The 26,716-nt window shown below is 43.7% G+C and overlaps 1 protein-coding gene and 1 long non-coding RNA gene across 17 annotated transcripts in view; both read left to right on the forward strand.

Moving 5' to 3' along the window:
- Window positions 1-26,716, forward strand: part of LOC114857125 (VPS10 domain-containing receptor SorCS1) — a 223,562-nt gene that overhangs the window by 60,407 nt on the left and 136,439 nt on the right. For all 16 annotated transcript variants that reach the window (XR_008694396.1, XR_005898146.2, XR_005898145.2 and 13 more), the window contains exons 2-3: window positions 10,335-10,402; window positions 20,206-20,305. Coding sequence is in view for 5 of the 16 variants with exons in the window: in XM_029153605.3 (XP_029009438.1) it covers window positions 10,335-10,402; window positions 20,206-20,305 (168 nt within the window). In the remaining 11 variants the exon portion in view is untranslated. The remainder of the gene's footprint in view (window positions 1-10,334; window positions 10,403-20,205; window positions 20,306-26,716) is intronic.
- LOC114857491 (uncharacterized) lies at window positions 10,430-17,838 on the forward strand. Its single transcript, XR_003786236.3, has 3 exons — window positions 10,430-16,232; window positions 16,576-16,668; window positions 16,891-17,838. It is a non-coding gene; the product is annotated as an uncharacterized LOC114857491 (long non-coding RNA).

Below are 26,716 nucleotides of genomic sequence, written 5' to 3' on the forward strand. Positions count from 1 at the left end.
TCCGATAAAGCAGGGCACCACCAAAGCCAATCATGAGTAGCCCTGTTATCAAAGTCCAAAATATGAAGATCCTCTGCATCCTCGACGGACAGAGGCTCCAGACACACGGGGCACCAGGCGTCCCGCACGTAGCCGGAGGCAAAAGTCCAAAACACCATTACCCGGAGCATTGTCCCTATCTGATTCAAGTATATGGACCACCTGTTGATGTGTGGAGGTTTGAGGGAAAGCACACAAATGTTTGCATGGTTTAATAGACACTTAAGATCTTACGAATTCTGCAAAAACCCAGTTAAGGGGGTTAATGACAATATCCCCCTCTTTGCCTACCGGATAAAAGGCCAGCTGTTTGTTACTCTGAACCGTTACATGTTGTGCTGATGTAATTTTTGTCACTCCTAGAATCATGGACCAAACCTGGCCATTGAGAGTAGTGGTTGGTGAAAATGACATCCGCAAGCTCATTTTCCAAGAAAAGCCCAACAATTTGGACTTACAACTAAGCTGAAAAAACAGCTCAATTTGTGGTATGACTTCATACTTCACTATGAAGACAACAAATTCAACAATGCTTTTTGCAATGCTCAGATTTGACTGAATTGCCTACAAGAACAACACTAAAGATTGTCTTGCTTGAAAATGTAACTGTATTGTTGTCTACATTCAGCCCTTCAACTTGTATGTTACTTGTCTAAAGCAAGTTCATCTGACACCGATATTCTGCCACACGAGGAAACCTCACGTGACCCAAGGCCTTCTACATTTGAGGTGTCATATTTCTCTGTGGATATGGAATATAGACTGAGACAGGAAAACCTTACTTAGATGAGAGATGGAACATGCATGTTAGTGTTGCAAACATTAAACATGCCATTTTGCAGAATCTAGCAGAGATGTACAAATACTTGGCTTATCCCCAAGATGAACACTTCTCTATTGTTGCTGAGGCATTAATTGCTAAGCACACTTCATTTAAAGAGCCGGGATCCACCAGTTCTTGCAATGGATGGAAGAAAATACACCAAATGTACTCTGTGAATCACATGATGCCCTTTTCATTGAGACATTAAGAAATTCTGGAAAAGCAACTGCTTATAAGCAAATGTTGGAACGCTGGCTAGCTCTTTTTAGGAAAGAACAGGTAAACAAAGAAGAAAATATAGAAAGTATAAATGGGCCACCCAATGCAATATATTTTGTCTCTGTTTTGTACCTTAAAGGTTTTTGAGCCAGAGTGGCAAGTAGGTATCTAGAGCAAGAATTCTGTCATAAACTCAGTCATTGCATCACTGTTTTGGTTATTTCCGGTTTTATGTTCTTGCCACTTCCTGTCCTAGTCATTGTTAGATTCAGTTAGCTTTACTTCTGGTTCTAATTAACTCACCTGCAGACTATCTTGTCATCATCACTCCCAGTACTTAAGCTCCACCCATTGCCATGTAACCTTGCCAGATTGTCTGTGTTCATTCATGACCAGCACTCCAGCATTGCCGTTGTTCCAGTTCCTGTGTATGAGCCGTTTTGGTAAACCTGTCTTGTCTCTAGCCCAGCCTCTGATAGTCCAGTCTTGTGATTTTGACCTCTGCTTGTTTTTGAACATGCAAGTTTTTGTATTTTTTTCATTACTTTGCAGACGACCCTCAGTCAATGTGTTGTGACTTAAACTAAATTAAGACTAAACAGAGGTCAAAATATTTGAGCCAAAATCTCTGAGAGATTCATTATTGAATCAGATATACTATTAAATCCATAAGCATATCTATGATCTATTAAGCATATATAGCAGTTAAGAAGGTCAAAGTGTCCTTGGGCAAGACACTGAAACCCAAGTTGTTTCTGGTGTTTCAAGCAAATGTGCATGAAAAATATGGAAGCATGGAAAACAACAGAGTGCATGAGCTACTGTATTGCAAAGGGCTGGAAGGGTGTATAACTGTGCTATATAAATGTGAAGCATTTACGATCCATCTATCTTCTAACGCTTAATCCCATACGTGAGGTAGCGGGGGGGCTGGAGCCTATCCCAGCTGGTTATGGGGCGGGGGACACCCTGGACAGGTCCCCAGTCCATACATAGACAGACAACCATTCACACACCCCTACCAATTTGGAGTGACCAATTAAAATTACCACCATGCCGCCTGGAGCATTTACCATTTACCATTATGCTATGTCCCAGCCCAAAGATTTAAAAGGACGAGAAGACTCCAGCCAGAGCTGTTTCTGTGCTATGGCACAATCTAAATCCTGACTGAAACTCTTCATATGTGTTATTCCTGTGCAGGTGGAAGTTGTCTTGCCTCTATGTTCTCAAGGTAACTAGAAATAAAGGACAAATATTGGCTGGATATTGGGTATTAGTATTCCAGGATCAAGAGTACATACAATATTTTTAATACGACTGACTACAGCATGTGTACAATCATCAGACGGCCAAAAATAATCTTCTCCAATGACAACAAAACTAGAAAATGCATATGCAGATAGAAATATGAAGAAATATGAGGACTGTAAAAAGATGAAACGAGGCAGAAGTTTATTTTCTGATTATCTGCTAACAAGCAACGAAGGTTGGACTTTAGTATGGGGTGGCTTCTATAAACTCTTTGGGTAGTGCACCTGACAGGTCTTAATCCATTTTTTTTTGTGTTCTGTCCAGCAGTTTAACAAGCAGCATATCTTACGCTGAATGCTGAAAATATATATAATCTTCTTGATTTATGGTTTATTTAATTGTTTATTTAGCTAATCCAAAATATGTGTGATGTTGCTGTGTTGGTGGACAGGTTAAGTCGGTTCTGCTTTATGGTGTGTTTGCGGGAGGGTGGGGGGGTGCAACCAGCTGATGAAACCAAGCAAATCTGTTAAGTAAACAATCGGAGAAAAATAAATAAGAAGCAGGGATGTACCTTAGGCTAACACATTCATAACTAAACAACTGTTGTACTGTGGTTTACCTTGGAAATTAATACTAATAGTGTCACGGAACGGCAGATAAAGGACCCACATGCACAGCACCGAGGCAGGATAATGATCAAACACAGGTTTATTGCTATAAGCGGAGTCAGACGGTCCAGGTCATACACAAAAGGCTCAGCGAAAGGTACAAAGGGGAGCAGGCGATCTCGAGTCCAGTACGTAGGCGAGGTTCGATACACGGAAGGTCACGGCAAAAGTACAGGCAGGGATAAAGCAAAACTCACGGTCAGATAGTAGTCCAGGGTCAGGCAGAAAACGACGGTGAAAGCAAACGGGAACAAAACACGAAGAACACGGAACACGAAACACGGGAAACTTCAAGAAGACTCGGGAAACTAAAGACACTCAGGAAACTCACGAAACTCAGGAAACTCGACAATCTGGCAAAGGACTATGGGAACAGGTGGTGGCTAAATACACAGAGTGATTACGTAATTACTGACAGGTGTGGATACTGGGAACAGGTAAGTGACAGCTGACAGAGAACAGGAAGTTTAACAAAATAAAACAGGACATGGCGTGACAACAGGAAACAACTAGAACAAAAACCCAGATCATGACAAATAGCAATAATAGTGTTAAGGTATGTGCACATACTCATACAAACATATACATATCATCTACATACACATGTGCATTGTTATACATATCCCATACTACTTAATAAAAGTCATGACATACAACACCACAATTTCCATATTCACACATTATTGATATTGATAGTGATAAGTATCATTAATACTTACAGTTGGATTTGGAAAGTGTCCCACTACAAGGTTAGTAAGGCTGTAGCTTAATATTATTCACAAAGGGTGAGGCAGACGTTGGTGCATGAACAATGCCACTTACGGAAGGCAGGGTGATGTGAGGGGCTCGGCCACTACGCCCATCCAACAAGCAGAGGAAAGAATCCTAGCAGCCAGGGAGCCCACACACCTTCAGTTCCAGGAGGGCAGGTGTTGCGACCCAAGCCGCCCACACAGAGCCCCCCAGGCAGAGCTGCAGCAGCCACAGAGACAGCACCCGAGGTCAGAATGGGCCACCGGGGGTCAACGCTGTCCGCCTCATGAGAACCAGGGGCAAACACTCCCCCCCGTGGGAGGGTCGGCCTGAAAGAGTGGAGCCCGAGGACCCGCAGTCCGTAGGGAGCCTGCCAGGAGATGCCCCCCGCGCCCACACCGCCCTGCAGCACAAGGCCAGCAATTGGTGGGGGTCAGCAGAAAAGAGACCACCCAGGCAGACGATCATCGTACCCTTGGCGGAAAACCGGACCCCCCACACTCCAATCGCACCACACGCATACAAACTCACACAAACACAGACGCATACACCCACCCACACGTACAACACACATCATCACATCAATGCACACAAACCATAAACTCTCTCACAACAAACTAGTCGATTATACATGAACCAATGCACTCTCAGATACATTCTCGCACCCAAACCATTCGCTTGGTCACATTCGTGGGGAGGGGAGGTCTCCGGCCTGCCGTCCATGTGGCCCCAGGCAGGGACCGCAGCTCCTCCTGAGCCCCGCCCAACTCCCCTAAGCCGAGGGAAGCAGAGGGCAGCGGAAAAGGCACCCCAGAACCCTGTGAGTGTCTGGAACTGAATTCTGGAACTAAAAGGAGCACGACCGCTGGCTGACGGTGTGTCCCCCAGACAGTGCCCCCTCACCCTAAATGTCTTTTTGCAGTGAAAACTGGGTGGTGATCTCTCCACCAGGGCCAGTAGGCGAGGCCACAACTGGCCTCAGCCCCAGGCCCCAGTGAAAGAGCCCACCCCCGGCCCTAAATGTACAGTATGTGTATGTGGCTAAGTATGAGGAACTTTGGGAGATTGTCAATTCTCCGAGGGGTCCAGCAGACAGAGCCATCAATGTAAAGGCTCTGCCCACTGGCTCCCCGGAAGGAGCCCCCAGATTCCTGGACGAGTGTGTATGACTAATGCAATTAAAACTGCAGAGCATCCCACTTGGGAGGGACGGAACCACTTCCCGGTAGCCCCGGTCTCTCCATCAGCAGGACGCCCCTTGCAGACCTAAGTGGATGAATGAGGAGAAATGTAGTTGGGAAGCAGAGCACCAGGGTCCGCAGAGCCAGGTTCTCGACTGGCTCTGCTACCCATCCCACCGCCCCCCGCAACCCCCAGCCAGGAAGGGAAAGCTGAGACCCAGGGACCGCAGTACTACTGCCCAGGCACCACACGCAGCACAGCCAGAGCCATCCTCACCCTTCTTCCACACTTGACCATTCTCTCGCTCAAGTATGCCCATGCTCACCCCGTGTAGTGCTACACTCATACCTACACACATACTCTGCGGTTGTGCATTGAGGGCCAACCTCCGCCCAGGGCCCAATGAAGGTTGTAGCCCGAGTAGTCCTCCAACCCCCCGCCCCCCGCAACAGGCCCCAGCAGTTACCAGAGGACGTCGGACCGCTAGGGCAGGCAGCGCCCCACCCGAGCAGGGGCACCGCCCCAGGGGAGAGACGCCCATCCGGGCACAGGCAGGCACCCCCGGAGGGATTCCCCCGGACGCAGGTCACCCAGGTCTCCACCCCCCAGGTCCGCCCCCGCACACCGGCAGGGAGGCCCGCCTCCGCTCCCCGGAGACAGGCACAAGCCAACCCTCAAAATGGCCCTACTTCGGCACAGGACCGCTGGTCTCAGCAGCCACCACACCCCCGCCGCAGGGGACCCATGCGGCCAGCCCAGAATCCACCAGTCCTGTTGTCCTGGTTCCTTAGGCAGGCAGGCACCCCCAACCACCAGGAACACCCCCCCCCCCCCCCCCCACCACCACCACTGTGCCAGACATGATGCAGCACCCGAGCCCCACGCATCCTTACCTGGAAATGGAATCAATCAGAGTATAGTTTTGGGTCATTGATTTGATGAAGCAGACAATGTGTCTAAGGTGATATAATCTAACAAGCTGTTCATGTACTGAGTAATGCTTAATTTTATTTTAGTCTTCCAGTTCATGAGGATGATTTTCTTTGCGACACAGAGGGCAGAAAGAAGTGTGTGTGATGAGTTTGTCTCTAGATCAAGCCCATTTAGATCTCCTAGAAGACAAAGTGCAGGGGCCGCTGGGATTGGACAACTTAACTGGGTTGACAGGTGTTCACATACTCTTTGCTAAAATTGCTGCACAGGTGAACATGACCAGAATGCATGTAGGAATCTATCTGCTGTGTTATCTGTACAGTGAGGGCAAATATTTGAGTTTGTCAGACCCATTTGGAACATCCTTTGTCCAGTATAGTGAGTTCTATGAAGGATTTTGTATTGTATTCGTTGTAAATTTGTATTTTTTGTCATTCTGAATAAATTAGAACATATATTATTCCAGAACCTGTAATTAGTGGTGATGTTGAGATCAGCTTCCTATTTAGAGATCGGAAGGCTCACTGTCTGGTCTACATTGGAAATTAAGATATAGATTCTGGATACTGTCCATTTCCCTGATATATCAATAAATCGCTCTATTACTGGTGGTGGTTGCATGTGGATGGTGGTTGCATGTAGGTCTTAATCAATTTTGAAAGCATCCATCCATCTTCTACCGCTTGTTCCCATGCATGCTTGTGCGAGGGGAGAATTTTGAAACCAACAAAGACATATTTTAGATAGGCAGCAAGTAACTGAAAACCCACTTCTCAAGTAATTTTCACTTCTTAGTTAATGATTGGAACTAGTGGTAAACCTTTCAAAGAAAGAAGAGACAGCTTAATCCACAGAGAGGAGCATCCTTCATCAGTTCATAACACTGAGTAATGTCAACAGGTGAAGCTTTTCATCCTTATATGTTTGTATTGCACTGCTTTCTCCTCTACTGAGTTTTCATTAGAGTATAAGCATCAGTTGAAGCCAAGCAGCTTCATAAATGCACCTTGCTATGATAAACTGTTGTCCCCTCTGCATAAGCATTTTCTTCTGTGCTCAGATTACTTTCCGTTCTTCCCCGGTAATGAAAGCATGCAAAATAAAAATTATTTTCCCATAAAGAAATGTGGTCACACATGATACGACGACGTGAGAAAAACAAATAGTTTGTAAAGCCCTGCAAAACATGAACCCAGCACTTTTGCCACTTCTGGAGCTTTCAGTGTATGTGATAACATCCCCAATTTCCATATTTGTTTATTTAGTCTTCTTGTGCCCCAGGAAATGGTAATTGTTGTTTGTATATGCTTGTTGGTAAATTTTGATCCATGATGCTATTACCAAACAGTATATGAGATAGCTGTGTTTGCTAAGAGGAAAGTCATTTTGATTAAAACGAAATAATAGGGAGGTATTTAAACACCTAAAGCTTTGCACAGACACAGTTTCTACTGATCTTCACCCAGAGCTTTGACTTCTCTATGCATTACTAATACTGATGCGCGTTTTTTTAAAGCTACCATCTGAGGCACACTGTACTGTACACTGAACTGTTTTACCCATAAATGTCCATTGTTGTATTTTAGCTTCTCAATTAATCAAAATTCACCTTTACTTAACATAAAGTATGAATTGATTTAATTATTATGATCTGAATAAGAAAGGAAAAATAGAAGTTGTAAGCACTGCTGCATGTCACAGCAAGAAGGTCCTGGGTTTGATTGCTAGAGTCATCCGGGTTTCTTTCATTGTGGAGTTTGCATGTTTTTCCTTCTCTGGTTGCTCCCTTGTGGTTTAAGCAAAAAGTTATGGTTTGCAGCTTTTTTTCTTCAGCAACTTGCCATGGAGATAACAATGTTCTTCCTGTATTTTTCCCTTGTTATCTTGACTTGAGCAAGCAAGGATGAGTGATCCTGAAACCACTGTTCTGAGTTTGATGTCTCTTGACACTGTGGCAGCCACTGTTTCATCAGTCTCTGTCTACAGATGTCTGCTCATTGTTTGGTTCGTATACTTTAAATCCAGTATGTGGCAACTATCTTTTTAAAAATGCAGCCTCCATACAATTAGATGTCAAAAAGTATACTGGCAGGTAATGCATGGTAAACGTTTTGCAAAGGGGAAGGTTGCATTGTACTGTTGATGAATCAAATAGCTATAGTGTTTTGAAGCATCTGGTAATTACTTTATTTCTATTCTGTAACGCAATGCACAGCCACTAGTTATATCCAGGCTTATTTGAATGCATTTAAGCTCTTCTACACAGCTCCAATCTGTCAGAAGTGAGTGTGCATCTGTTTTACTGTATCTTCCCTTTTCTTGGAGTGGAACCTAGCCTTACTGTAGTATTTACAGTGGCAGAGACCTGCAGGCCTAATTGGCATGGTCAGTCATGGAGCATGTGCACTTTCCAGTGGGAGCCGAGCTGACAGTTAATGATAACTGCCCGCATAGTCTTCCTATGTGGCAGACAGTAGGGCATGCTGTCCTTCACCCAATGAAGCTAAGTTACCAATTTATTCCTCAGCCTTTTAAAGAACTTTATGGGGAGACTGAACTCGCTAGCATCTTTGACTACACACATACTGTACAAGCCTTAAGGTGGTAATTCAGAGTTGTAAAAGACTAAATACTTGCTCACCTTCACATACATCCAGAGGGATACACTGACTTTCAGTCACCACCATGACTGACACATTACACAACAGCAGAATGACTAGGACATATTAACAAGATAATTGTACTATTACCCTCACCTTTACTCATCTCTCACATACCCCCATATACACATATTGACTTGGGACAGAAAATAGTGCTAAAATGCGGTGAGGAAAGAGAAATAAGGGGAGCATGGGTAAGGGAAGGTAGCGAATATAGTGAGAGAAAGACAGGAACTATGTGGTGCAAGTGTGAATTCTGCCCGTAGCTAGGTAGCTAAATAGACTCAGCCAGTCATCAGCATGCAAAGGCCTTCTGTGGAAATAAGGTTATTCAGTCCCCAGACTAAACCTTAGCTAGTTACTCTGTTTTGCAGATCCCCTTTTTTAAATGATTGTTGTCTTGTTGTCTTTTTCCACAACACATCAGAAGATGTTCACAGAGAGAGTGCCAACTACTACTTGCAGAGTAATCCCACTACCCAAGGTGCTCCTGTTCTGCTTATACTCACAGGAAACCCATGCTGGGAGAAGTGTTTCTCAAAGTCACACAGGTCACGCAGTGGCTCGGCTGCTCAGTAAAGAGCAGTAATGCTATCAGAAGCAGCCTGGACAAGGAGAAGAGTTTCACAAGCTCTACATTACAGGCAAAGATAACTGCATTTCCAGGTCACCCATGCTGTTATACCAGACCATTGTGCTTTGAGCTGGATAGGGGTCATCAACAGAATATCTTTTGGAGACTTTTACATAGCATCATAAAATAAACACTAACACTTGAGCTGCACCATTCTCTACATGTATAAAGATTTGCTTGCCTATTCTGCTTCTTTTCAATTTTATCCACTCAAGTATATCTGAAGTCACAAAGTAAACAGAGTGTGAGTTTCTGTGCTGCTTTACTTCTTTTATGCTTAGAGCAAAATGTGATGTTTCTGTCTCTGTGACTCCCTAAAGATGGCTGACCCACTTTACCTCATCCTGTGCACCTTGAGGGTGTCAACAGAATGCAGAATAGTCTCACTAGAATGTTGATATGTCTCTTATTTTCAGTAATGAGTTTAAACACAGGACCATTAAACAATAAAGCAACCTGATGAATGTTGATCTTCATTCTAATCTTAATCTTAATTCTTTAAATGCAGTTTTGTTCTGGCAGAGATTCATCTCCATACACAAACACCAACACCTCATTATACATCGAGTTATGTGTCTATGTATAATAAACGTAATGTATAAAAAGGGTCATGATTATGCAGACATTAACATAAGAGTTTTGAATCCTTTTGTATCAAGAGGTTCTGTCACAACATTTAATATGTGTGAATCTTTTTAGCTGACTTTAAAAGGCCTTTTTTCTCATTTCTTTAACATATGTGTAGTTTAAGCATTGGTTTTCAGTTTCTTAGATGCATGCATAATAAATGAGTAGGTTATTTCACATCATTCAGTTAAAGGGACTGAAATTAATGGATTGAATAATTTTAGATTTCTAACTTTTACTAAACACCAAATTCATCATACTTAATAATGTCTTCAGACAGAAATACAACTGAAAATTCCTTGTCACTCTTACTAGAGAAAAAGAAAAGAAAGAAAACATATAGTGTAGCATATACTCACATTCTTACATGTGAACCCATGTGTGTGTCCTAACAATGCCTAATTTTGTGAGACACTGTGTAGGACAAAGTCAAAATGCAAGATGTTTCTCGATTGTTTTTATCCAACAGATACTGTTTCACCTAATCACCACAAATGCAATAAGCAGACATGTAATACAGTGTTTTTCTTATTCTGCAGGTGATTTTAATGCTGACCAAACTGTTTGACTTCAGCCTCAACAGTGTCACTGAGAGTTCATTATGGCGGTAAGCTAAGCATCCTCATATCCACATACAATGCTGCAGTTTTTCAGGCTTTAGCTGTAAGTGTGTATGATGTGATGTTGTTTAATGTTAGGGATACTGTATACCAAGTAAGTTAGCAATATTAATAGCTAAAAGTAATTAAAAGTAAGCAGTGTACGTCAGTACTTTTTGAACAAGGCAATTACAATTTTAAATAATAACAGTCTAACTATTAACTACTTAAAGAAGTTATATGATTCTGTTCTAGGACTGGTGTTATCTAAGCATGTGTAGTGTAAGTGTGTATGAGAGAAAGAGGGCACAGTGTTTTATATTCTGACTCTATATAAGATCCCAATGGTAGTCAAGTTAGACTCATGAAGAAAGGTACAACAAACAACTGGAAGTGACCATGTAAACATTGGGAAAAACATCAAAATAAAATAACAAAGCAGTTCGCTAAACCCAAGACAGGGATCATGGGTTCAGACAGAAAACAAAAACCAGGTTTGTGTGACTTAGAGGCCATTCATTCTTGGTTTTAGTAATTGTATGGGATTTGTTTAAAGACACACATTTATAGAATCATTCATTTTACAGCTGTGCATCATGAACTGGTTCTTTTGATAGTGTACTGTAGTTACAGTAAATGTATTTCTGAACTACAGAGCTGGTTGTTCTCTACACTAGCCCGTTATCTTGGAGAATACATTTCAGCTCATTGACACTTATGCTGCTTTTAGTATTATATTAATTTATTTATAAAAAAATGTGATAATAGTAGAGGCATTTGCCACATACAGTATGTAACTACATGTATATTACATCATCAAAAACTTTAAAAAGACACCCAAAGGCCTCTAGAAGATTCCGGTTAAAATGATCAGATTTAGTTTCAATTTGACCAAACTAAATTAAGCAATTATCTTCTACATAGGACTGGGCAGATTGCCATGAATATTCTTTGCTCAACTTGACTAAATTCTTCACATTTTCCTTCCTGCCCTGATCTACATGACAGCTAGTTCATAGAGCCAACAGTTCAGAAGATTTTGCACACAGACTGCCTCAAGGCTTAAGCTCTCAACCACAGCTGTGGTAAATGTACCATTATATGATACCTCTTAGAGGGCCAAGTGAGGCTATTGCTGTGTGTCTGATGAAACCACATAATGGTGCATGTACTATTGACGTTTCACTCACACTATTATACAGTAAGTCTGATGCCTTAAGACAACAAAGCTTCTAGTAATGGGTGGATGCAAGTCAATTTATTTATACTGCCCCAATTCAAATGGTCACAAACCAGATATGACTCATTGTGATTTGATTTAAGATTTTTCATATTATGTTATGTTTTGTTATCATGTTATGTTTAGGTAACAGTTATTTAAAAAGTAGGCACTAGGTATGTTAAGAAATTAAATATTGCAGATTTTGTTATTGACCTAAGAAATATCAGTGACACCTTTCTATAATAATTATTGTTAAATTAATTTTAAGTTTCCAGGGACTAATGACCAAATTATGAAAATAGTTTCAAGGTTTTATTTTCTAAAGACAACAATGTTTTTAAAATATTAAAGTTTGAAGTCTAAAGTCTAGTAACAACTATACTGGGAAACGTATTAAACAGGTAGAGAAAGATATATATGTGCTTGTCACTGAGCGGACAGTGATTTACAAGGGGTTAATAAAACAGTCATTAACTAGCTCATCGCAGCTTATGGTTCTCTGTTGTCATTTGGTGATGAGAGATGCATCGTCTGTACAGGATGGCGACCAACGTAGGGTTCTGATTATGCAGAGGTCCGGCTTCTCTCACAGAAAAACAACAAAAGAAGGCAAATTAAATTAAATTAATTATTTTCCTTTCATCACTCGGGGGTCATATCATGCCTAGATGAAGCTTTGGGTGTTTGGCCTTCTTTTTACTTAACTCTCATCAGGCTTTTAGAGTTGAATGGAGGCCAGTATTTACTGCTCTTTTTTCTCAACACATGATCTTTGGTCCAAATTATTTGCAAATCATATTTCCATTTGGCTGTGGAAAATTGTTTTCACTTTAATTGCCTTTGTAAATACCAGAATTTGATGTCTGCAACACACTCAAAGTTTTCCTCTAAAGCCAATGTGTTTAGAAGCAGTACTGTACATATAAAATGTTACAAAAAGTAACAGCTATTGAGAATATCCTGTGTAGCCATAAAACGTGTACTGTAAAAGCAAGCCAGATCTGTAGGTTATAGGAAAATTACTGTATAATTACTAGCAATTGCGGCTAATTGGGACAGTACTTTTCTACTGGATTGCCCTTTTTTAAAGCACCACACAAGAACAACAACATAATTAATCTCAAGGAACTGTAAAAATAGAATATAACAATACAACTACAAGTTTAACGGATTATATACACAACCTAACAAATCCCACCTCCAATAACTAAGAGTGTTGAGGAAAATTACTTGAATAGCGTAAATGTTTATAAGAGGTGTGCAGCCATCCCTCTTATCAGTTTAACTGTTTTTAAACTCTGAGAGTCAGAGGTGAACATCCATCCGTCCGGACGGACGGACGGATGGATGGATCCATCGCGGGGTACACCCTGGACAGGACGCCAGTCCATCGCAAGTCTGGTAGACTTTAATAGAAATACAGTAGGAGTGGAAGTATTTAAAAGTACTCTGCTAATAATTGAAATTAATATATAAATACTAGAAATGACACAGATTGAAAAGACAGTTTAATTTGGGAACACTGGAAACTGGAAGTAGGTAATGTAAAGCTCAATGTCTGGGGACAATCTTTAGGCGACATCTGCAATTATCAGGAAATGCTTGAGAGTTGGTGAACTTAAGTTGGCTGTGATGTTCACAGTAGGGGAGAACACCAGGTACGTACAGTAGTACGTCTAGTACAGCGGTGGATAAGTTACATTAAGACTGGGCAACCCCACGAGGCCCTAACATGGACACGTGTACCACAAAATAGCTACAAGAAACAAATACCCATTGTCAGTATACCTACACCACACAGTAATCCGAACATCACTGAAAACACGTTGGCTATAGCACAGTCAGGAGACAATGTGGGTCAGTAACAGGCAGAGTATCATCGCAACGTACTGAAAATTAACCAAATGAGAGTACAGTACTACCTGGTAGAATTCTTTAATATTTCAAAACAGTGTTGTAACTAGTTAAGATTCAGATCCTTGGAATCAACTTATTTGTGTCATTAAAAATGCAGATTAGCAGCTCAATCGTTATTCTACTGATTCTAGTCAAAAAGGTGTCTATTTTTTCTCTCTACTGCTCTTTGCTTTTGTCTTAAACTTGTCAACGTTTTGGTTTTGAACTGATTCTGGTGTAACAGCTTTGAAAATGGAACTTTGCCAGGAAACTAGATGAGCAAGAATATGATGGAAAGGCATTGCAGAAACGGTGGGGAGGGAGGGCAGTGTATGATTTAGACTGCTAGTCAGAAGATATACGGTCGTAGTGCACCAAGGCTTTCATAAATTCATCTTGAAACACTCAGCCCCGCTGCCATTTGTCTAGTGTCTCAAGCAGTCCTGCAGCTTTTGCACTGCACTAATACAGTGATGCACACCCTGTTCTATTTTGACAATATTTTGAAATATAAGCAACCATCACTCGCCAAAATTTGATTACTCAAATTCCCCATGGAGAATGTAAATTTTATGCAGTTGTTGCCTATCCGTGAAAAGCAGACACTGTGAATATGAAGTGAAACGCTATCTAATAAGCCTTTCGATTAGAGACCAAAGAAATAATCCTAATCTACTGCAGAGAAAGGGAAGGAGAGTTTTAGGCTACACTTTAAGTGAAACAGTGTGATCAAGGGGTCAATTGTTCTTCAATCATATCCATTTTCCTCAGTAGGTCGTATCTCTACAATAGTCAGATATCTTTCTTGTGTGTGCCAACAATATTTAATTAACTCTTTGTATAATTTACACTATGAAATATTATTTCACCTGCAGCCCCTGTAAAGCCAATACCACCAAAACTGATTAAATTACAGCAGTGTCTTAAAGCATCTTTCACCTACATAGTGAGATGGACAAGTTCAGTCAACTGTCAACATCCTTGAGAAACCATTTTTCTTATCTTGGGAATCCCAGGTCAGGCTATTTTATTGGGCCTTGTTTAGGTTGCTGTGATTTTTAAAATAAGTTGTCAACCCCTAAATCAAGCCAATTTGTGACAGGGGCATCTGAGAAACTGATCAGTAGCCTGATAATGGCATCATCACTGGTACTGATCCTTGTTGAAATTGGTCTCATACAGCAATGCATTTGCTCACTGTTCAAGAAAGAAATTTCAAAGGGCTAGTAAAAGAAATAAACTTTCCAGTGTCCCATGAATATATCTGTATTTTAATGACTATTTTTAGTATGTTAGGATGGATTTACCAGATACATGGCGAGAAAGATAGAGAGGGTGAAAAATAAAACATCAGTCACCATGAGTGATTGCTTCATTTGAAGTCGCATGAAGCATTCTTCAGGGTCTTTGCTGCATTTTTTACATTAGCATGCTTGGGTTTTTTTACTCTCTCCTTGATTGAGGCTCAATCTGCTCAAAAGAAATAAAATGAGCCCTGACAGCTTAAATAACTTGTTCAAAGTTTCAGTCTAAAATGCTACATTTCAGTAGAACACAAAATTGCATTAGGACTTTGACCAACATTTGAATATTTCAGAACTCAATCAGGTGCTCTTCAACGGAAGTATATCAGCTCTTTTGAAAAATAATGTGTCTTCACACTGTATGGCTCTGGTTCTGTAATGTAAAGTGGACGGTTTGGTCATAATCAAATTGTTTACTATGTGTCTTTCCTGTATAACTCGCGCCCTCGTTGCTGCGCATTGACGTTTTAATTCTCGTCCTGTCTTTGCCACTAAATCGTTTGATGTAATACAGAAATGCTCACGGACAAGAAAACCAATAGTGAACACGCGCTGCTTATATGTAAAACTAGAGCAATCCTATGAATGAGACGCTGCTCCGCTTTCGCACAGTGTTGAAGTAACCGTGACTGTTTGTCACAAACACGACACCAAAGACGAGTTAAATGTACTGTAGGATCTGACAACACAATAACAACAGACACACGATAACAGCTGCTGGCGCCAACGTATTAAATTATACACTTTATAAAACAACTGGATTTATCGTAAGATCGAGTCAAAGTGGTCGCAAGTTAACCTGGCTGCTGCTGTTGTTGCGCGAGACCCTGACCTACTTGGTAAATATGTTTAATGCAGGTAGTCAAGGGTAGATCTACCTGTGGCTCAATGGTTCTGTACGTATGTGGACTGAGGCCTGTTTTTGTTGGTTTGAGTGGTCTCGGGATCGAATCCCGTTAAAATTTGTTTATTTCACAAAGTGTTTGTGAATGTTTTTATTTATAATTGATGAATATATAACTCAGCCAAGGCTCTGAAGACCAAACTCAGAGGTTTAACATTGATCCTTTATTGAAAGCAGAGCGTAGCAATTCAGGAGCAGACTCACTCAGTCCTCACTTTCCTTTAGCCACTTACGTAACTATAACACGAGCAGCGTTCAAACTGCGTCAGGTTGTGTCTTGTAAAACTATTTACTTAAATCGTGTACAAACGACAAGACATTAACAAAACATTGACACGGCATCGGCGTGGACAGCTAACATGCCTCCTTCCTGCTAAAAACAGCTACCGTAACTAAGAGCAACCGGGGCGGCATTCGGAAGTCGGTCGCCAGTTAACGTGGTCACGACTTAATACGGAACACGGCAGACACGTACTTCTGCCAGAGAACGACACAGTGAGGCTTGAACACTGGTGAGTAAGAACCTGCTGCGTTTTTCTGCTGTCTGAATGGTGTAGTCTTTTCTGTTAGCTAACTAACGTTAGCATTAGGTTAACCATTAGGCACTTTGGGTTTGGGAAAAATGTAAGCGGTAGGAAACTAGTTTTAACCGAATTTGCCCCGTCAGTCACATGCTTAGTAACTTAAGAACATGTCTTTGCTTCGTGGGACATTTGTTAGCGGTAGAAAATATATATAATGTATGTATTGTTTTTTCAGCATGTTCTATACCTTTTTCTGTCATTTCCTTTTGTGTCGTCTGCGCGTTTGTTAGGCATAAAATGTGTGGTTAAGTTGTTGTGTTGTGTATTTCAGACCACTCAGCCAACAGACAGTAGAATCCTTTGCCTAAGTGGACTTCCACTCATTTTGGGGGATGATCATTCTGCGTTCCTGAAGACCTGCACTGTAAGTCTTAGGTTTGTGTAAATGTTGAAAGTGGTGATGCAAGTAAATAAAGATTTATTCAAATTAGCTTGAGGGATATTTATGGGCTTGCACGTTTCGTACTGGTATGTCTCATACTGCTTTATGGAAAAACTGGTTTTACAGGCAGTAGACTAGACTACATGTCTAATTATAGTAGTTGAATAAAATGTATACTACTATACTAACAGTTTTCTCTTTTAGGATGTAACTGACAAGGACCCTTACAGTTAAAACACCAGTGGGAATCCAGAAAATCCTCAGCTTAACCCATTCAGAGTGGGAGTCATCTTGGAGGGGAGTGTGGTGATGGATGAACTGGCCAACCTGCCTCAGACTTTCTATCTTGGACTGGTCAATGCGCCCCACCTGGACTACCATGAAAAACATTTTTACTTTCGTTTAGCAGTGCTGTAATGCTCAAGCTTATTAGGTGCCGAATGTAAAAGGAACACCTATAACTAGTTTTCTCACATTTAACCAAATGACACAACATGTTTTCTCACATGTGTCTTTTGTCTCTTTAGTCTCTTTTAGTTAAATGTGTAAAAGTCTAATGTAAATGTTATAGGTGCTCCTTTTATATTCGGCACCCCATACAGGCTGGGTAGAAGTGAGATTCACTGTTTGGTACTATATACATAGTATATTGTATGGCATAGTTGCAGCATGTCTGGTTGGGAGTCACATCACAATTGTAGCTTCTGTTTATTATATTCAAATGACTGATGCAAAAGAAAACATGTTCTATTGTCTGTTAGACCAGATTAAAAACAAAGGGTCTCCCTGCTGTTGGACCAGTCTGGTAAATTCTGATTTTGAATTTAAAATAAAGTAGAGCAAGAATACATTTGTTTTGAGTGTGTTTTTATTTTTATGATTTCAGTGGTCAGGTTTATTCAGATATTTTTATTTAATTTGAAATTAGTGATATGACTTAGCTTGAGATTGTTGACTGATTGTTGATTAATAAGTTTTGTTAATAATTGAATTATTAGTAATTAAAGATTTTTGTTTAAATCAATAAGGTAATTATTTCACTGAATGTAAAGTTTTATATGAAGTAGTAACAGATAAGTTGATGCTAATAAAGATTTTAAGTTAACCGAACACTCTAGATTGCTCGCTGTGTTTCTACATACAGGTGGGTAAAACTAAATATTGTAAGTGAAACAAACTACAACAAACGACGATTTGCGCTTATTCCAATAATAATCATTTAATTAATGAACTACTGAGGTTCATAGATGTTATTCAAGGGAGGTTGGGAAAGGTTTAATGTGTTTTTCAACTTTGGTGTGAATTCGTTATTATACGAATGCGCCTGTCCGTGGGGGAAGGAACATGATGAACTCGCAGAATAACAATCTCCAGCACACATAAAATGGCCTGTAATAACACGCCCCAGCTGCAGCGCATCCAGTCGCCTCTTAATGGCCCCCAGAAATGCCAGCGCTAGCTTTAACTGAAACTCTCTTTCAGTTTACTTTAGAAACTGACATATTTCCTCACACAACCCGATAGTTTTATTAATTGTGAGATATTGTCTCGTGGGAGATACCAAAGTTGTTTTTTTCAGAAATCAAAATTAAAAGACTGTTCCCACTCGAACCCGGAACAAAAGCAGTACAAGTGAGGCACACTAACCTGTCATAAATTCAAATTTTACCAATTTCTCGGTTCAGTTGAGGCTTTAAGGTGCCTGTTATCTGTCTGTCTGCCAAACAGCATGTGATAATGAAATAATCAGTTTTATGTAGTTAGTATTTGACCCTGACTATACTGGTCAGCTACAAAATGTTTGTGATCAAAGCTCCACCTTTTGGTTGTACCCTAGAATAGAATCATTTGTGCTAAAGATGGGGGAGGCCACATTTCACACAGAAAAATCCAAGCATACCAAAACACTTCAAACCACGTCAGAACTTTCTCGCCACTTATTGGTCAGAAGTGTCTTCCACGAGAACAGAAAAGTAAATATACAAAGAAGGTCCTGTGTTGTGGACTACTGTGCATCTTTGTAATGAGAGAGACAGTTTTACAATGGATGTCAGCCTACTGTACGTGGGTCTATCCTCTACCTGCTAATTTTTTAAATTACATTTAATTACAATTTTGTTTATTCACCACTCAACGCAAATATTACAATTTGCAAAGTGTGTACTTGAGTGTGATTACTGTGATCACACCAGACAAAATGAACAGCACTAAGAGGGAAAACAAACTTGAGTTTGATTCAATCAAACTAAATCCTGTAGGTGTAAAAGCACCTACAGGACACAAATGGAAACAATAACTGGACTTACTACCTAACTCTGGATTTTAACTATAACTCATTGTTAAGTTACATATGACTTTCTTGCTTTAAACTGGACTCAATTGTTCCCATGCTCAGCCATCGATATGGCTCACATGGCTTCGCACAGTGCAAATCTGACATGAGAACAATGCGTGGCTAACCTGACTTGAACACAATGCATGGACCTCAGGGCTAAGAGCAAAGTACGAAATGAATCCTTAGATAATTGGTATATGAGGGGAAGTAGGAAGTGGGCATGGCAAGGGAACAAGAAGCAAGAGAGGTCAAGAGAGGTGAGAGAAGCCAGCCCAGGGATACTGACACAATGAATTTTATTTAAACTTTGCCCATATTATTTTATATGTTGAAACAAAATGCCTATTATTATTATTATTATTATTATTATTATTATTATTATTATTATTATTATTATTATTATTATTATTATTATTATTATTATTATTATAAATTAGACATCACAAATGTATATGAAATATAATTATATTAAAATAGTTACAAATAAAACAAAATGATGGCTCGTTTCTGCTTCTGCGGTCAAATACACCCCTTCTCCCGTTTACTGTTTAGTTCTGTCCACCTAATTTTTTATGTTTGTTTGTTTTCCTTCCTTTACAGTATAATGTTAGCGCTACTTTCATAATCGACTGTACAGTGAACAGAATAAAAAATATCCACACAAGGTGTTCGTTTCTTGCATTATAAATTGTGGAACATGAGCTGATACTAGCTAGCTTGCAAATGGGGAAAATACGTCTAACTCAAAACTCTGGGAGACGCGGGGGTACGTTACATGGAACCACTGAACGCTGAACGTAACACCAAATCACAGTAGTGATTGTGGTAACAGATCGATCTGGCTGCTACTGTTCAGAAAAAGCATCTTTATGTATATCATATCTATTGCATGATCTCAGATTAATTGTGAGCTCCCAGTGATGTGATGGATAAGGTTGTGAGTGTAACATTATTTTGCTCATGTTTTAGGGTGTGTTGATTGTGACTATTACAGATGTACAATAACCATAATGATGTTACGGCTATTTTTTTGCTGTGGGTCATGTTACAGCGATAAGAACAAAACAGACTTAGTTAAATCAATGACATTTGCCCCCCTCTCATCATTAATTCCCGAGGGAGACTTTTAATTGCAACAGATTATTCATCAAGTGTTTATTAGACCTTTTCTCATTAACTTTCAGGTCAACTGACTATGGAGCAACATACCAGAAGCTGAACGACAAAGTGGGAGTAAAGACGATACTCAGTTATTTGTATGTGAGCCCTAACAACAAGAGAAAGGTAATGGACTTTTTTATGTCCTTGAAATTTGATAGTTGTCCTGTCAAAACAATAAGAGTAATTCTAATATTGTTCCCTAAAATGCGGTCAAATACTAGCACACATCTCTGTCATGTCTCTTTATTTAAGTCATTACAATGTCAGTGCATTGAACAGTAGCTTATATACTAACACGTGGAATTCTCTTTGCTGCTAATTCTCTTTCCAATTTCCAAAATGGAGTTTGACTACAGCCTCTCTTTTTCCTTTGTTTTTTTCAGTGGACTAAATTAATTATAGCACAGCAGAAAAGACATACAAAGATGTATTGTCCCCCATTTGCAGTCTGATCCAGGTGGACATTGCCATGATCACATTGTAATTAGCAATGCCCATCCTTGAGGCTGCAGTGGCAGTGAGTGAGACAGGCTGGTTAAGCGGGTGGTTTCTTTCTGAGTGGGTGGGTGATCAGACTTGTTTTCCTGCCTTGGTACAGGCTGTCTTGAGAGCCTCTCAGGTGTGTGCAGACAGGAGAAAAAGTTGGGCTAAGGGTTACTGCAAACATGAAAGAGAGCTAGTGTAGTGGTTTGCTAAGCTGAACAGCTTTTCAGATTTCAACATGCTAAAATGGGGCTGTAGCAATCCACATCTGGACCTAGGTAACTTAACATCACGTGTAAGCTTCACTCCCTTCCACAGAGACAAAGCTGAGATTCACCAGAGGATAAGAATACATGGAATTCTTGTCTATTCCACATGACTGTTTCCTCTCACAACAGAACTGTGAGTTTAACATAAACAACACCCTAACTCTAAGTCTAACATCAAAAGACCATGGATACTTTTAGGTTACACAACCTAAATCTCACCAGGGTCCTCTTCTGCCTTATCACTAACCAGACCAAGACTTAATTTCTCTACCAAGGCTCACTCCCCCACTAGCCGAGGAGATGTGGTTCATAAATCAGGAATGTGAACCAATAAAGAGGAAATCTCTCTTTGGACACAAGTTCTGGTTCAGATGCACCAGAACTTCCAATTGTCATGAGACTTGTGTCATTGTATTCTTTGTATAAAATGCTGTTATTTGATCCCAGATTGGTTTTTGTGTGATGGGTAATTTTTAATCTACAGATTTGCCAGTAAAACCCCCAAGAACAACAAAGGGACCTTAGACAACTTATCATCATGCTTTTCTTTGTTTAAAATATAAAGCTGAATTAAAGATATTTACCGTCTTTTAATCTGTGCACAATACATATAGTCTAGGTACACCAGGTAAATTATGTCAACCCATTATGTTTTTATGGTTTACCACCCAAAGACAGTCAGACAGATAGACAGATAGACAGATAGACAGATAGACAGATAGATAGAAAGATAGATAGATAGATAGATAGATAGATAGATAGATAGATAGATAGATAGATAGATAGATAGATAGATAGATAGATAGATAGATAGATAGATAGATAGATAGATAGATAGATAAACTTCATTTATACCACAGTGGGGAAATTGAATTGCTGGAGCAGCCATGGATCAAAAAACATAAAATAACATATTTACAGCTCAGTCATGTAGTGTAGAGGGTGCACCAATTACGTTATTCATTTAACCATCACAAAATTGGTTATTAGCTAAATATTACCAATTAGCATTAAGAATAGGAATACCTTTATTAGTCCCACATTGGAGAAATTGCACCTTACAACAGCAAGAGGACAGCAATAAAAAAACAGGAAAACTATACAAACATCCATAAACAGGGCACACGTTCATAAAAAAGCACACATCCATGAACAGAGCAAATGTAGTTAGCTGTTCTGGTTGATATGTCTTATAGCAGCAGGCAGGAATGATCTGCGATATCTCTCCTTCACACAGCGAGGGTGGATCAGTCTGTGACTGAAGCTGCTCCAGAGCAGACAGTGGGTCCTCCAGTGGGTGAGAGTCCTGGTCCATGATGGATGTGAGTTTAGCCAGGACCCTTCTCTCACCCACCTCCTGCACCGTGTCCAGAGTGCAGCCCAGGACAGAGCTGGACCTCTTGATGACCCTGTCTAGTCTTTTCCTGTCCCTCACTGTGATGCTGCTGCCCCAGCAGACCACACCGTACAGGATGGCTGATGCCACCACAGAGTCATAGAAGGTCTTCAGGAGTGGCCCCCTCACTCCAAAAGTCCGCAGTCTCCTCAGCAGGTAGAGTCTGCTCTGACTCTTCCTGCACAGTGCATTCGTGTTATGAGTCCAGTCCAGTTTATTGTTCAGATGCACACCCAGGTACTTTTAAGAGTCCACTCTCTCAATGTCCCTTCCCTGGATGTGCATCGGTGGGATGACAGCAGACTGCCGTCTGCGAAAATCCACCACCATCTCCTTTATTTTCCCTGCATTGATCAGGAGGTAGTTCCGCTGGCACCAGTCCACAAAGTTCTGAGTGAGTCCTCTGTACTCTGCATCGTCATCATTGGTGATCAGTTCGACGATCGCAGAGTCGTCAGAGAACCTCTGCAGAACGCAGCTGTCCGTGTTGTGTCTGAAGTCTGACGTATAGAGGGTGAAGAGGAAGGGGGCCAGTACAGTTCCCTGTGGGGCCGCCACACTTTAGGTCAGCGTGTCAGACACAACTTTAGCTCTCACAAGCTGTGGCCTGTTTGTGAGATAGTCCAAAATCCACTCCATCAGATGGAAGTCCATATCATCCTCTAAAGGCGTCCTCCAGGCGTCCTCTTCTCCTATGTCGTGTCGGTAGGCGAACTGCAGCGGGAACAGGTAGGTTCCCACTGCAGAGTGGAGGTGACCCAGGACCAGTCTCTCCAGTGTCTTTATCAGATGTTCACCAGATGTTCATCAAATGTAACGTGAAAGCCACTGGTCTGAAGCTGCTGAGGTCTTTGGCATGCGGTGTCTCAGGCACTGGTCTGAAGCGTCTTGTTTTCTCCTGTTGTAGTCTACCAGCGTGACGTCCACGTCGAGTCTTCAGTAAGAGCTCAGCGGGGATATCATGTCTTTCCCTGGAGAGAACTGCTACGCTGCGCAGCGCAATCAGCTGCTTCGCGGTGTAAACAATGTGCACTCTGGCCCGACGACCTTAGTTTTACAGGTCGCATTTGTCACGATCTGGGTTTTGTGTCTAGTTGTTCCTGTTTTATTTTGGTAATCTCCTGGTTTCTGTTCCTGTTTTAGCTTTACTTCCGGGTTTTGTTCTTGTCACAGCTGTCCCTGCTTCACCTGGTCGTTATCCACACCTGCACTGTATCAGTAATCAAGTCACGTGTATTTAACCACCACCAGTGTCCTCAGTCCCTCGCCAGATCGTTGTTCGTGTGTCGTCGTGCTTTCCCAGTTTCATTGTTCCTGCCGTGTCTTTGTGTTTCCTGTTTTTTTTTTTTGATGCTCGACCTTGTTACTACTGCCTGTTGCCGACCATTGCCTGCCTGACCACGATTCTACGCCTGATGTTTGGTATTGTACTCTCCTCCCGGTTATGATCTGTGCCTGCTCCTGACTACGTCTCTGCCTAATCCCATGTAACCCGTCTGATCACCTGTGAATGACCCTGCCTGGACTTTACTCCGCATACTGGAATAAACCACACGCTTTAACGCCAGAAAATCGTGTATCGTGCTGTGCATGTGGGTCCTCTTCCGAGCGATCCCTGACAGAACGATCTGGCCAAACTTGGACCCAGCCAGCACTCAGCCGTCGCCCAGGTCAGTGACTGTTTTTGTTTCTTGGTTTTTTTTTGGCGGCGAGTCTCCTTCACCTGCGAGGAAGTATGGAGTTCACCTGCGCCGAGCTACCCAGCGACCTACGCGTTTATTTTCAAATCCTCGCGGAGGATTACCGACGGGCGATTAACCCGGAGAACCAGCGCAGCGCCGTGGAGGTGGCGATATTGACGCTGGAGGACGATGACAGCGCGTTAGAGCGCCCCAGTGTTCGTCGCCTCTATGAGCGGCTGTGCGCGAGGTTCGACAAGCTAAGCGACGCGCTCCGCACCACGCCAGCGCCGGTCGCACCGCCGATGGTTTCGGTTTCCTCCTCCCAGCCCCGTCGGACCGTCACGATTGCACCAGCCTGCCCAGCCCCACGTTTGCTCCGCTGGGAGGATTTCCTGCACTCGTGCGGTCCCCTGTCTCCGTGGTCTCCAGCTCAGCCGTGTTCTGTTCAGTCTCCAGTCCAGCCGCGAGCTGTTCAGTCTCCAGTCCAGCCGCGAGCTGTTCAGTCTCCAGTCCAGCCGCGAGCTGTTCAGTCTCCAGTCCAGCCGCGAGCTGTTCAGTCTCCAGTCCAGCCGCGAGCTGTTCAGTCTCCAGTCCAGCCGCGAGCTGTTCAGTCTCCAGTCCAGCCGCGAGCTGTTCAGTCTCCAGTCCAGCCGCGAGCTGTTCAGTCTCCAGTCCAGCCGCGAGCTGTTCAGTCTCCAGTCCAGCCGCGAGCTGTTCAGTCTCCAGTCCAGCCGAGCCCTGTTCAGTCTCCAGTCCAGCCGAGCCCTGTTCAGTCTCCAGTCCAGCCGAGCCCTGTTCAGTCTCCAGTCCAGCCGAGCCCTGTTCAGTCTCCAGTTCAGTCGAGCCCAGTCCAGTCGAGCCCAGTCCAGTCGAGCCCAGTTCAGGTTCCAGTCCAGTCGAGCCCAGTCCAGTCGAGCCCAGTCCAGTCGAGCCCAGTCCAGTCGAGCCCTGTCCAGTCGAGCCCAGTCCAGTCGAGCCCTGTCCAGTCGAGCCCTGTCCCAGTACAGTCGAGCCCTGTCCCAGTACAGTCCAGTCACGCGCAGGTCTTGTCCCAGTCAGAGGACACCACCTGTCGAACGGGTGCTAGGCACACCCGATCAGGCCCGACGTCTGCTCCGTCGAGCTCGGCGGTTGCAAGCAGCCAAGCCGGCTCCGGAGTAGACGCCGTCTCAGTCGCTGCCGGCTCCAGTGGGGAGCCTGAGGGCAGCGCCGCCGGCTCCCGTGGGGAGCCTGGGAGCAGCGCCGCCGGCTCCCGTGGGGAGCCTGGGAGCAGCGCCGCCGGCTCCCGTGGGGAGCCTGGGAGCAGCGCCGCCGGCTCCCGTGGGGAGCCTGAGAGCAGCGCCGCCGGCTCCCGTGAGGGGCCAGAGAGCAGCGCTGCCGGCTCCGGTAAGGACGCCGTTCCCGTCCCTGTTCCTGTCGGCCATGTTGGGGCCGTTCTAGTTCCTGTCCCTGTCGGCCATGTTGAGGCCGTTCTAGTTCCTGTCCCTGTCGGCCATGTTGAGGCCGTTCCAGTTCCTGTCCCTGTCGGCCATGTCGAGGCCGTTCTTGTCCCTGTCGGCCATGTTGAAGCCGTTCTTGTCCCTGTCGGCCATGTTGGGGCCGTTCCAGTTCCTGTTCCTGTCGGCCAAGTAGATGCCGTTCCTGTTCCTGTCGGCCAAGAAGATGCCGTTCCTGTTCCTGTCGGCCAAGTAGATGCCGTTCCTGTTCCTGTCGGCCAAGTAGATGCCGTTCCTGTTCCTGTCGGCCAAGTAGATGCCGTTCCTGTCCCTGTCGGCCAAGTAGATGCCGTTCCTGTCCCTGTCGGCCAAGTAGAGGCCGTTCCTGTCCCTGTTCCTGTCGGCCATGTTGCTGCCGTTCCTGTCGACCCCGTAGCGGTCGTTCCTGTTCCTGTCGACCCCGTAGCGGTCGTTCCTGTTCCTGTCGACCCCGTAGCAGTCGTTCCTGTTCCTGTCGGCCACTTAGAGGTTGTCCTGGCCCCCGTTCCTGTCAGTCTCGGAGTAGCGGTTCCCGCCGACCTCCAGGAGGAGGTCGCGCCAGCTGGAGCTGCTGCCGCGGTCCACGCAGACCTCCAAGAGGAGGTCGAGCCAGCTGGAGCTGCTGCCGCGGTTCACGCCGACCTCCAGGAGGAGGTCGCGCCGGCTGCAGTCCCTGCGGACCTCCAGGAGGGGGTCGCGCCGGCTGCAGGCCCTGCGGACCTCCAGGAGGAGATCGCGCCGGCCGCAGTCCCGGCGGACCTCCAGGAGGGGGTCGCGCCCGTCGCAGTCCCGGCGGACCTCCAGGAGGGGGTCGCGCCAGCCGCAGTCCCGGCGGACCTCCAGGAGGGGGTCGCACCCGTCGCAGTCCCGGCGGACCTCCAGGAGGGGGTCGCGCCCGTCGCAGTCCCGGCGGACCTCCAGGAGGGGGTCGCGCCCGGCGGTCCGGCTCCGGCCGCACCTGCATCGGTTCCTGGCGGCCCGGCTCCGGCCGCACCTGCATCGGTTCCTGGCGGTCCGGCTCCGGCCGCACCTGCATCGGTTCCTGGCGGCCCGACTCCGGCCGCACCTGCATCGGTTCCTGGCGGCTCGGCTCCGGCCGCACCTGCATCGGTTCCTGCCTCGTCTCCACGTCTGCCGTCGTCTCTGGTTCCTGCCTCGTCTCGGTCTCCGCTGCCGGACTGGTGGCCTCGCCCTCGGCGCCTCCTGCTGCCTGGATGGCGCTGCCTCCT

Source organism: Betta splendens, chromosome 1 (assembly GCF_900634795.4).
Source record: "Betta splendens chromosome 1, fBetSpl5.4, whole genome shotgun sequence".
Lineage (NCBI taxonomy): Eukaryota > Metazoa > Chordata > Actinopteri > Anabantiformes > Osphronemidae > Betta > Betta splendens.